Raw genomic sequence first — 13,373 nt, forward strand, 5'->3', positions numbered from 1 at the left:
AATTAAATATTCCGAATATATACATTTACCTTTTTATTATTTTTTTCCATTAATAATACTCACATAATTTATCATATTTACTGTACGGACTCGCACTTACTTTCCATTCAAAAACCTATTTTACATTTAAAGAACACATTGGGCATAGCAGTTAGATTTGAAGCATATATTGTGACCAGACCAGCCGTATATTTATATATATTTCAAGCATATTTATAATATAATATGTATTATATAACATATGTTATATAACACAAGATAGACTAAAGATCTCCCACATAACATAGCACTTTGCTGAGCATCAGCAATTAGCAAATATCAAAGCATAAAGCATTGTTAAATACCAAAGAAAAGTACCCTATATATATATATATATAAAATAATAAAATAAAATGGAGAGTTCTGCATAAAATTAAAGATCCAAACCCAAAAATTGTGGTTAAAAATGGTAATAATATAGTGAAATTGGTTTTGAGAGGAACATGAATAAGCAAACCCAAAGTGAGAAAAATGGGGATTCTACCATCAGCCCTACCTCTTCAATCTTTCCTTTCTGATGAATTCGTATCAACAACTGAAGAACAACATATCAAGATCTGCAACTATATAATATCATCTATGATCCTCATCCAAAACACATTACTCGGCCTCTTGCTACGGAACCTCATCTCGACTCAACTCGTCTCATCTCATCTCATCTCATCTCATTTCAAAAACAGAGCGAGTTGCGCAGCTCATACCTTTTTCTTAGCTTCAGTCACCGCTGCCACCCGTTGCTTCTTCCTCCAAGACGGCATTTTCCCGGGGAAAGCCCACCTCAAGAGTCTTTCCCAAGTGTAGCAAATTACGAACATCAGGAAAGCCCACAGCAGCAGCTTGTTCCGCAGCTCTTTCGGCAGCGGGACGAGCTTCAACCAATCGTTCAAGTCCCTGAAAACATCAGAAGTTATGGCAGTGAAGAAACAGACAGCGGCGAGGAGGGCGTACAGAAACGGTCTGTTTTCCGAGATGCTCTTGTTGAACGGATGGCCCATGTAGTTCACGGCAAAAGTGGCGACCTGCAGCATCATCCCGACCATGTACGACACCGTGTTGACGAGGTTGGGGTGGAAATCTGAGTCGGGCTCGATGCACTCATCCGGCATGTATTTACCAGCTTCGTTGACGGAAGACATCAGGAAGAATATGTGGACGGCGAACTGACCCATAAGGGAGAGGAAGACGTACGCACAGAAGATGTTCGGATGGGGCCTCTCCGCCGAGAGCGTCTGGAGGGGCGACGCGTGGGATATGAACAGGAAGAAGGCTGCTGTGAAAACCCCGCTGATCGTTGCCTGGATGTCGCCCAACTTCACGCCGTCAAGGTACATTACGCTGAGGACGTAGGCGGTGGCGAGGCAGTTGAGTCCGAGAATCTTGAACATCTGGAGAGTGGTCACGAGGGTGCTCCGTCCTTGGCGGATTATGTCGGTGGTGGGAGCAACTGAAGCGTGCTTTGCAGTGAATGGCGAGGCCATGGAAGCGTCTCCAAGCTTGACCATTGGAGCTGATCGACCGTCACCCTCCTCATTCATCTCCTCCATTAGTTTCTTCAGCTTTTGGCGTTGCAACTCTGCGGCTGTCAGGTGACGGTTTGCAGCTTGATTGCTAGTTGATTCGGCTTTGGAAAGAGCCCGGGATTTAGAAGAACTATCTCCGCTTCCACTGGCGGGCTTGGGTTTCTTTGATTTAGCCGATTTCTCGCCTTCACTTTTCGATCCTGTTTGAGCTGACTTGCCTGTTGTTGGAGGAGCTGCATTAAGTAGAGCTACCCCAATATGTGCCTGCAAACAAGTACAAAAGTTACACAATATAGATCATAAAAGTAAACGTGACTGAAAATTCGACATCAATTGAAAGAGCTTAGACTTGCTTATTTTTGTTTATTAGCTGTCCCTGAGTTAATGCTAAGCGAGGAGATATTTCATTTATTAGCAAACATCAAATATATTACGATACCTGTTTCAGAGCTCCGACATCATTGGTTCCATCGCCACACATCATAGTCATCCTACCCACCGATTTAAAAGTAGTAATGATGAGTTCCTTCTGCTCAGGAGCAACTCGTGCAAATACCTGTCAAATGTTATGAGCTGATTTAGAGGGAGGGAACAAAAGAAAGTATCGAGAATATAAAAAAATTCACACATCAAGTGCCATATGTTGGCACCTTAACATAAGGTATGACTTTCACTGTAGAAGAGCTTTGCTGCAACATTTCCATGCAGTCGCCTCCAATGCAAAGGTCATGATCCTCTGATAGAGCTTCGACCTCATCCCCACTGCTCAAAAGTAAAACAATGATCATTTCAGTTGCCAAAAATTGGTGGAACTGAAATGTGTCTTTCTCACTTGTCCAATAACCTCAAAAACCTATTAGGTTAGGAATAGAATACAGAAATAGAGATACCATAAAATACTCGAACTCCATCATTTTCGATAATTACCATAACCATAATAAAATTCCAGTTATAAACAGCCATATTCCAGTTATAATCAGGAAAAGTGTAAAACATTGGCTAACTTATTGGAATATAAGGACAGACAAATGAAAAAGAGCATGAGCATGGTTGAATATATAGATAACTAACAGTATTCTTACTTGTAGCTAATTGTACATGTCTCGTCTGGCGAAATCCACTCATATCCTGCACCACCTTTTGCAGGGCCAAGTATTAATGCTGGTTTGGTGATAATGTTGACTTGGGCAGCAACATGGCAGGCCGTCAAAGCTTGATCCCCAGTAATCATCGCCTGGATAATATTAGCACAAAATAACATGAAACTTACTTATTTGGAGATGCTTAAATTCTCGGTCGATTTGCGACAGTATTTTTGGTAATGCAAATTTGTATGTGTGCCATAATCTGAACCTATATGTAGCTAAATCCAGCGTGCTTACTACAGAAAGCACCAAGCTGAGATGTAGCGGTGAAGTCAGCAGATCAACAAATACATATAGCATAAAGCAAATGAAAGCACATGTAATCTAATAAGATTTGAAAAATGATTCAAAGCACACTATTAGTTTATTCACGGGGAAAATGTTGATGGAAGTAGCTCGTTAACTGATGGGGCGTAGATTTATCGACAGTTGGTACAATAACTAGATCACAGCATCGCATTTATGTGACCAGATATTCAGGAGATGCCAAAACAGCAAAAGACAAATGTTTTCATTGGATGACATTCTTTTTATATATGTTGCTCACAAAATGCAACTATCAAAATGAAATTCAAGTTGTGGCATATTAACAAGACGCAGCACCATGAACCAATAGAATGCAGCAGGAAATACTCACCAAATCATGTGAGGACTGTTTTAACTCTGACAGTATAGTAGCTGAATCTCCTCGGATGGGACAATTGAAAACCTGAGCCATAAAGGCACCAGATACACTAATATCAGTTCCCGCCAGGACAGAGACTTCCATCATAATGTGGCTTTAGTATATATGTGCCTACTATAAATTTTGCATATTTTCTTAAGGATAATATATGTGGTGTTCTTAAAAGTAAAAGATTGGGTAAAAACTGTACCGCAAAACCAGCAAAAGTAAGGCCACTTTCCACAGTCTCTCGATCCAAACTTCTAGCTTCACTAACCTTCAAATGAGTTGAAGACATAGAAAAGATTAAAAATTAAAGAGGATACATTTTAGTAGGTGATGATAAGAATCTGATATATTGGGGAAAACAGAAACAATTCATTCTTGCATATCACACCCTCAATTATGCATCTGTATTCAGATATAAAATAATTCGGAACCATATTTTCACACACATGCTGGCTGGCACTTTAAAAACCAAAGATATGCATTATTGCATAGTCAAGTTAGTATACCCCATACAGAAACAGTTCAAAACTAGCAAACTACAATATAAAAGAATTATTTCTACCTATCTAGAGATAATCATATCACAGACACATCAAAACCTTCTATCCTCGAGAACAGTTTCCGATCCTTAAATCCCATGGTGTTAAAAAATGTATTCAAGATGCAAAATAACTGTTATGATCCCTGTTATGCTTAAATACAAATAATAAATTTACTGTGCCAGAATTGAAAACCTAGCTCTGACAAGATTTGAAGAGACGAGATTAAAATAAGATACTGGTGCCTCAGCACATTAGTATAAGAATCAAGAACCATGGAACTTAAATTGCCATTATTGGTAAAACTAAGACATGAGGAGAAAGGTAATGCATGTTAATAGGTGCATAAAAGAAGGCAAGCATGGCTAGCATACAGACAGAAAGAATTCTTACTGTCATATCTGGAAGAGGCTTGTATGCCAAAGCCAAAACTCGAGATCCTTGGCGCGTGTATTTCTTATAAATCTTAATATACCATGAAGGCACCTCATCAAGTCTTTCCTGGATGGTTTCTGGTGCACCCTGAAATTCAATAAGGAATTTGAGATATTGAAGGAATAGATAATGTGATATTTCACAGAAGGTCAAGTGCTTGATCCACAGCTCTCATTGTTAAGAATTTTAATGTGAGGTTGACAGGAATTGATAATCAGGCTTGTACCTTAACAAAAGCAAAAAACTGCTCCTGAACACGAACAACAACTGCCATTCTTTTCAAGTAGGAAGCGAAATGATGTCTTTGTACAATCTGGACAGAGTTGGAATTTCCCCTGAATTTTATTTGAACCGACCGAAAGAAAGTAACAGAAGATGTCAAAACATATTCAAACGACATTTCACTAAGAAGCAAAATAGCAAACATAGTCAATGCAATTTGTGGGATATCATAACAAACTCAGAAACCTAGTCCATAACAGACTTAGAAGAGAACAGTAGATACTTTTCTAGTCCTTCAAAAACAAATTAAAATTGCATCAGAAACAAATATATTAAACAGAAAAATGATAAAGAGAGATGCTCATCACTTCATTCAACACTCGAGTCATAATTCTACCATGAATTTGATTTTAGTTGCCACCTTTATATAATCCCTTTCAAGTCTAAATATGAACTAATAGAAATTTTCTTTCCATTAATTCTCCACCAAGGCATGCATGCATTACTTGTCCAGGATTTCTTTGGTCTAAGAATGAACTAAATCATCATCATCATCATCATCATCATCCCAAAAGCCTATAATGTCAAGTGTCAAATGCATACATATAGAGGTTTCAATTATGAACAATGTTAAAAATAACAAAACAAATTTGAAATTGACAGACATGTTGACACATAAAACAAATCAACTAGGAAATCCTGGTAAAAATCGAAATATAACAAATTTGATGCCATACTTTTTTGGCATGGCCTTTTCATCTGATTTGTATGTCCACTCAATTCCTTTCAGTGCGGCTTTCTCAAGAGGATCACCAACCTACATCCAAAAAACAAAAAAAAAAAAAAACAAAAAAAAACTGGGTGAATAAACCTATATATAGGAACTGACATCTCTGAAGACACTAATTAGGCTGGTAAACAAACACCTTTCGCTTCTCCATATATCACAATTCTTTGAAAGTTAATAGAGAGTTTTTTAATTCCCTTGACAATAAAAAGAAAATGTGTGAAAATTCTCTATATAATATTTCCAAATGCCAGATCTTGTGATTAAATAGGAACCCTAATGAAAGTATGGTAAGTTTTCATAGATGTTGAATTTCAGACTTTCCATAACCAAATTTTATAATAAATAAGGTTCTCTCTTTTTTCTTTCTTTCTTTCTTTCTTCTCTTTTCTTTTTATTTATTTAATTATTTTTGTTTTTTTTTCAAATATAAATCTGCTTGTAAACTCACTATTAGAATTTGACAATATAAATCACAATTCAATTAGTTAACATGAAAACTGATCCTGAACCTGGACATTTCATTTTCAATGGCCTTTTGGATCAAAGATTGGATTTAACTAGATACTTAGATCCTAAACAGTTTAATTGAATTGAACAATCCATATACAAGTGTGTTTGTGTGTTTTACCAGTTTGTTATCCACAAAAACCAAAGCATGACAAGAAGCAAGTATTTCCAAAGTTCGATCAGGCACTTTAGACATTTCTGTTTCTAGCTCTTCATTGTCTGATAAACCACCAACTCCAGAAAATTCCTGAGAAACAAAGTACAAAAGTAACACCACTTAATAAGGCTGAAACAAGAGATAATTGCAAATTAGCAATAGAATTTGAGTAGGCAGGCATACCATGTCATCAGATGTCAGTGTTCCTGTCTTATCAAAACAGCATATATCAACCTGGAAATTGATCGCAAAATAAAGAGACAGATGGACAAAGGAAAAACATATGAGTCATTGTAAAAAGGCCACTCATAGATCATAGATCTAATACACTTACCTTTCCAGCAAAGGGAATCCTAAAAGGCTCGGTACAGTATATCCCACGCCGTGCGAGTGCAATCAATGATGTATTAACGGCAATTGACAGTTCCATGGGAAGTTCAGGGGGAATCACAGAAGTTATAATCAGTGAACAACTCAGAAAAAGTTTGTATCTACTCCTGGTTGGATCCTCAAGCCCCTGTAACAGCATTCAATTCAATTAAATGAACAATATTATATTCATAACAAGCATCTCCCAAGATGACAAACAGAACATTTCTGTAATCTTTCGAGTCTAATTTACCTTCCTAAGGACATAGCCAGCAGCTATCAATGCAAATACTACTAAGAACAAAATAAAGAGTCCACTTTCCCAGCTATTTGCAGTAACCTAAAGATCCATGTAGAAAAGTTCAAATATTAACAATGAAATAAAGAATGCAATTAAGCATAATACTATTCACATCTCGTATTAGGATACCCTTTCTGTGGAAAATAAAATTGTGCGCATTAGCTTCCCTTGGCTTGTTTCAAATCCAGTTCTCAGAACAACTGCTACACAGCCTCCATCTGGGGCTTTTAAGTGAAATGTCTGTATAGTAGTAAACAAAGAAGTATCAAATTATAAAATATGTTTGGCCAACAAATTATTAATGTGCCTGGATAGAGAAGGTACAAAGAGAGAAAAAGACCTTATCTGGTGTATGTTGTAATATTTTTGTACCTCCAAAGAGAACGTGTGCTTTATCTCGTCGAACTGACAGTTTCTCATCACTTCCTCGACCATTTACTGAAACCTGGAAAGAACTGCTCTTTGAGATGAGAGCTTCACATGTTAATAATATATATCCCTAGGGTTAAAGCGTTAAATCTTCTTTGAAGAACTTATGTTAAAGACTTACAGTGCAGCTGATGCATGAGCTGTTGTCATTATATTCTGCATTTCATGCTCTAGTATTGAATTGCTTAGTAGAACTCTCCTTAATAAGCAAGGTTCTGTTTTTCTAAATAATCTTACCACATTTAAAAGCCCACCTTCCATATAAATACATATTTAGAAATTTTCCACCTGGCACATATAACAAGTTCATATCTAATCCTTTCCTTGCTCAGTTACCTCAATTTAAGTTCAATTCAACATGTGCCTATGTCCACACCTTATGAGAATGAAGGATTCAGAAGCAATCTAGACAATTTTTTAGAATGAATTTCAGCTTGAAAATTTCATTTCACAACCAACCTGTTCTAGGATCACTACTGCAGAATGCACATTACAGCATTGTTATTAAATTTTGTTGTGAAATGTGATATTAATGAACAGAAAAAATCACTTAAAAAAAGAGCATTGTGAACATCAGAAAAAAACCTTCCATTGTGGAGTGGATTCTCCTGTTAGAATAGCTTCATTTACAATAGTGCTTCCAGCTAAAATAAGCATGTCAGCAGGTACAGACTTGTCATCTCCATCCAGACCAGTAGAGCGCCCAATAGACACAACATCCCCAGGAAGAAGTTCTGTCCCAGAGAGTTTAACCCACCTAAATTTGAATTCAAAAGATAAAAGATATGCAGGCATTGACTATGCAAAACATAGTCCAATTTAAAAATGTTTTTTTAAAAAAAAAGGAAAAATGTGAGGTTTGCATATCATACTTCCCACATCGATACACCATCAATGTCTGACTATCCACTTTCACACGTCTAAGCTCGGACAAGGTCTTCAAACGGCTTTTGGCCATTGTTGACTCAAACATGAACAGCATAAATAGGGTGAACAGACTGTAATACCAGTACTCGTCTAAACACCATAGGCCAACACAGAATACCTATATGCAATGAGCAATTCAATATTATGATAAGCCCAGAAAATTTATAAATCAAAAGATTATAAATTAAAGATGAACACATTTATTCAAATAAATGGTTAATACATTCACTATTAAAGGTGAAACAAGAAGAAAGTCAGAATTATCACAGACCTGAAACACAAAAAATGGTTCCATGCATTGCTCTTTCATAAGTTTCTGAAACGTGGGTTGAGGATATTCAAATCTACATAATTAGGAAATATTATTAGCAGAAGAAATGACCTTATGAATGCAAAAGGTATCAAGTAAACCAGTACCAACCGACAAAGTGACAAGGTAGATATTAATATTCATATCGATTATTGCACAACGTAAATTATCATAACATGTTTGCAATGAAAATATAAAACACAAATAATTACACCCCAAATGATTAATTAGGTGTAAAGTGGTTCGTGCATGGACAATCTCTGAAACAACAATAATTGTGCACTAAAGGCACCAATAATAACCAATAGCTTAGAACTTCAGTTTAACAAAACTGTGGTTAAGTATACTTCTTAAAAGTTTCCAAAGTCTATGGTGTGTAACTAAAACCTGGAGATGAAATAGCACAGAAAAAGTACCATTCCAACATTTTAAAATTTCCGACTAAAAAGTTGGAAATGAAAGAAACTCACACATTTCTTCCCCATTTCTCAGTAGCCGAATGAACTTTAGCCTCTGTGCCATAACCAGTACTCTTAAGATAATAACCAATGGTTTCTTTGGAAGGATATGGAAGTTTACAGAACGTATTTTTCTCATTTGAGTATATAAATCGTTGCTTCCTGAAATCAAAGTAGATTTCTTCTGTGTCTGCAGATGTAGAAGAAGCTGCCAACTGAAGAATAGTAAACACAGCAGTTAAAACAAGGAGGGAATAATGGCAACACATAAGAAATTTTTTTTATTGTAAGTGAAATAGAAAGGTAAAGGTCTCTGGAGGAGTTAGCAGACAACTGAGAAGGATCTCAATAACAACTTGAATTACTGATATATTATTATGTAGAAAGGATTTCTACAGCAATGAAAAAAATGTGTCAATTACAAAGACCACAGAACTTTGTGATTAAAATTAGGTAGAAACCATTGCTCTCGTATACTACTAACAAAGCAAGGGTAATAGACCTACCCAACTAAAAGCTTCTCATAAAAATGACTTCAAAATCTTCAGATTATTTTACACCATCTATAGAAATCACAAAAGCAAATGTAGAAATATGCAAAACAAGGGTGCAACATTGCCACTTCAACATGAAACTTTGTAAGGATTATTGCATAAGGAGGGATCCCAAATGTCAATAAAAATGTGATTTTATTGCAAGAAAATAAGGAATTGTAGCCTATCAGGTAGAGTTGCTTCCCTTGTGGAAAATTCCTAAGTGTTCTCCACATTAACCAATTAAGCCCTACACGAAAACACTCTATGAGGACATCAACTTATGCTAACAAATTCAACCACAAAAACCATTCGAATAGATACAGTGAGAAATGGCCATGGTGATCATCAAATTAGACCACCACAAAATTCATACCAAAAAGAGCTTTAAAATACATAATAAAGAGGAAGCTGCATAGAAATACAGAGTACGTAGGATCAGGTAATGGATTTTGTTTAAAGCATACCCATCTTGAGTGGGGGGAATATGAACAAGCGAAAACTATGTCAAACCATGTCTGCAACCATCTTGATTCTGGGACTTGTACACTGATCCCACTAGAAAGCTATTAGGTCTATTAATCAGTCCTTATGAACTATTAACTTAGAGTGTAAATAGATTGTTTGATCAAATAATTATCGAAAACAATGTAGCACCAAATCGAGACTCTTAGGATTCTTCATGTCAAGTTGCATCATGGACTTCGATTATGGGACACTGTAGGGTAATGATGAATCTTCATATTAACTGTAACCGGATCTAGTTAAGTTGCCTCTACTTGAGTATTCATTAACGAGTAATACAAGCAAATTTGCATGTCATGTTGTTGTCTTTGAGCTTGATGATTTCTACATACAGTTACAACCTACCCATGCAAGCATTCAAAGCATATGTAGGCCGTGCAAGTTCACAGTAGTAGACACGCAATGTGTCCTATGGCAAGATACAAAGCACAACATCAAATTTAGCAACACGGTTAATTAGAATAATCTAACTAATATCCCACCACAAAACTCAACTTTGTATTTATCAAGATACTTCTCATATAAAAAGGATGAGGAGATGTTCAACAAAGTAAATAGTCAACATAGGATTATATCCATATTAACATTGAAGGTGACTATGAATCAGGGAGAAATGAACAAAAAAGGGTATGAATTAAACGTTAAACCTTCTGGATGTGAAGAGGCACAACTTCTTTGGAGCCAGAAAATTTAGCTGGGGTAATCTTGCATGCATCAGCACGATAAATATCCTTAACCTGCCATCATGCATTATACACATCCTTAGAAATACATGGTAGTAAATTACGCGAAACATTATTAGTCCAGTTGTAAAGAGCAACAATAAATTTTCATGTGACAGGCAGAGACCAAATTATATGTTCAATAAAAACACAATTTATTGCAAGCTTGGAAATATAAGATACGAAACAAAGAATATCACAAAATAGTACAGAATGAGCATTTAGGGTATGAAAAATGAACCTTAGAGTACTGTATAAAGCACTTGAAATCCACAGACCAAACAGTGAACAGAAAAACCAGAACATGAAATGCCATAAGGCTGCCCAATACTATCGAGGCATCCCCAAAATCCAAGCTAGGGACTACAGCTGCCATCCAGATCCCATAGATAATCATAAAAGGCCACGTGTCCAAACGCCATCCCAAATGCCTCTTCCGCAATAAATCAACAGTATCCACCACTTTCCCACCAACATGAAACCTCGACATCTCCTTCTGTTAATTCAATTACAAAAATGATATGCAATTTCTACAAGAACAAAAGTTACAAAAATCATCAGGGGCAAAACATACAGATGATATACAGAAAATATGAACTAGATTTGTAGTTTTGACTTGCCAGCCGGAAAAAGGCAGCCGAATTCTAAATTCCATCTTTTTTCTTCATTCATCAGCATCATGGAAAACAAGGCTTGTCAAAGAAAGTAATGCAAATAAAGTATACCAATAATTGACGTATACTTTGAATTTGAAGTAAGTTTGGGTTTAGAAGATTATGGTCTCTCCAAGGAATTAAGGGAGCCAAATATTTTCAAACTAAACCAAAACTCGGCCTACATTGCTTTTTACCATTCGATTATTGTTGCATCAGTCCATCACATCCACAACCAGTCCAGAAAAAGGAATCGTTCATTACGACTAGTACAATGATTGCAACATTTTCTTGTTAAATAACGAAGGAAATTATCACTAGTTCAAGCCGCCGAATTCCCAATCTACCTTGATCCATCGGCTAATAAACTCACTTACCAAAACCAAATCACGTATTACACTAAAAACCACAAAACAACCCAGAGAGACAAATCTTGAAATCCAAATAGCAACAACCAAACTAACTGCCTAATAAAACTCTACAATTATGAAATTCCTTCTGCACTCAGTAAAATAAGAACTTGACGACTCTCAAGCGAACTTTTTCGAAACCATACCCGGCAAGATCGATAAAGAAAGCGCTAAAGAACACATCGCAACAAGATCGGAAAAACCTATCAAAATAAAACCCCCACAATACCTAGGAATTTACCGAGATAAACAAAAAGAGGAGCCCCGACGAGATCAAAAGGCATGAAAGAGCACTGACCCGTTGCTGTGGAGTTGCGTGGAAGGTCGCGGTGGGCCGGCGGCGTAGGGCTTTGAAGTGATTCGATACGGAGGGGTGGAGGCGCTCAAGAGGAGCAGCGGCTTTTTACTCTCCCGTTTCTCTAACCATCCAGCATCTCTCTAATTTTTACTTTCCTTTTTTATTTAAGGGTGGGTTTGTTTGGAGATTGAATTTTTAATTCACTGTTCATTACAATTTTTTCTAAAAAAAAATACATCAAATTAAATATCTATTTTTTATTTTTTTATATTATATTAAAAATTAATTTTATATTCAAAATATCACATCAACACCTATTTATATAACATCGTACAATTATTTAAATTCAAAAATTTTATTAGTTAAACTCAAAATCCAAAACCCCGAACAAACTCACCCTAATTAGTTTTGTACGTTTTAAAACTGTTTTTTACACGTTATTTATATTTTTATAAAATGTAATAGTAGTATTTATTTACTGCTCATATTACAATATATAATAAACATTTTTTTAATACTATTAAAAATATATATATAGTAGCATAAAAATAATCTATCGAGAATATTACAAATATTTCAAATAAAGTAAATAAAATTATTATTATAATATATACCACGCTAAGGTTATAATGATAAAAATATTTTCATTAATATCTTATAGTAATAGAAATATATTTGTAAAAAGAAATTATACTAAAATATTTTTAAATGCAAAAGATAAATATGACTTTTTAGAGTCGGATAGAATGAATATTAAATATATATTTAAACACTTAATTTCAATCCACGGTCGCTATGTACTTGAAGTTGCGATTTGACCATGATGAATGTGAATAAAAAATAAAATTAGAAAAACAAACCAATTAAAATTGCACGCCATAATCCAGTCTCAAACTCCTTGAATATCTTCTCCGGATTATTTTAAAGTAATTTTATTTGGAGATTGAATTTTAAATATACTATTCATCCTATTTTTTTAAAAAATATAATATTTTTTCCACATTTTAAACTCTACATAATCACAAGTCCAAACTTTTAATAGCAAAGTAAAATCTACATATAGTATTTTTTCTACATTTATAACTCTACTTAATCACAAGTCCAATCCTACACAACCCAGATATCCTTTAATGTGCGTCAATTAACCGTGGCTAAGATTGTACTTCCTCCGTTCCAAACACTCTACAATATTTCATTTTTTTTATATTCCAAACAGCTCGTAATATTTTTAAAATAGGAAATAATTAATTATATTTAATCTTTATCTCACATTTTATCCTCTTTTATCATCCAAATAAAAAAATAAAATATATATTTTTCTCTATCACATCATTTAATTTTTAAATTATTCTATTTAATATTATTCATCTAAAAATTCGTGCAATCATCTCATTTTTAAATTATTCAACTT

The 13,373-nt window shown here is 35.1% G+C and overlaps 1 protein-coding gene across 4 annotated transcripts; it reads right to left on the reverse strand.

Annotated features, from left to right (window-relative positions):
- Positions 1-400: 400 nt before the first annotated feature.
- On the reverse strand, positions 401-12,093 carry LOC127241272 (probable manganese-transporting ATPase PDR2). Of its 4 annotated transcripts, XM_051260208.1 has the most exons (23): positions 11,963-12,093; positions 11,222-11,263; positions 10,843-11,131; positions 10,527-10,616; positions 8,834-9,036; positions 8,325-8,397; positions 7,999-8,171; positions 7,712-7,883; positions 7,038-7,142; positions 6,827-6,937; positions 6,650-6,736; positions 6,362-6,544; positions 6,211-6,261; positions 5,992-6,117; positions 5,311-5,390; positions 4,578-4,686; positions 4,310-4,438; positions 3,580-3,645; positions 3,342-3,413; positions 2,642-2,793; positions 2,210-2,321; positions 1,999-2,115; positions 401-1,823 (listed from the first exon to the last, which is right to left on the reverse strand). In XM_051260208.1, exons 3-23 carry the CDS (start codon positions 11,089-11,091, stop codon positions 735-737), a joined length of 3,549 nt encoding a protein of 1,182 aa, XP_051116165.1. In that variant the 5' UTR covers positions 11,092-11,131; positions 11,222-11,263; positions 11,963-12,093; the 3' UTR covers positions 401-734. The 4 variants fall into 4 exon arrangements, with proteins under 4 accessions (XP_051116165.1, XP_051116163.1, XP_051116164.1 ...); XM_051260206.1 differs by lacking the exon at positions 11,222-11,263 and having other exon boundaries at positions 10,843-11,097; XM_051260207.1 differs by lacking the exon at positions 11,222-11,263.
- Positions 12,094-13,373: the final 1,280 nt, after the last annotated feature.

The sequence above is a fragment of the Andrographis paniculata genome, unplaced genomic scaffold (assembly GCF_009805555.1).
Source record: "Andrographis paniculata isolate CXL003 unplaced genomic scaffold, ASM980555v1 Contig82END, whole genome shotgun sequence".
Lineage (NCBI taxonomy): Eukaryota > Viridiplantae > Streptophyta > Magnoliopsida > Lamiales > Acanthaceae > Andrographis > Andrographis paniculata.

Bases quoted from the DNA above. Each gene is read 5' to 3' on its own strand.
- LOC127241272 (XM_051260206.1), bottom strand. From the start codon at position 11,091: ATGTCGAGGTTTCATGTTGGTGGGAAAGTGGTGGATACTGTTGATTTA. The intron at 3,646-4,309 runs GTAAGAATTCTT...ACTCATTTGAAG, and splicing joins AGCCTCTTCCAGATATGACA to GTTAGTGAAGCTAGAAGTTT. The intron at 1,824-1,998 runs GTATCGTAATAT...ACTTGTTTGCAG, and splicing joins ATGTCGGAGCTCTGAAACAG to GCACATATTGGGGTAGCTCT.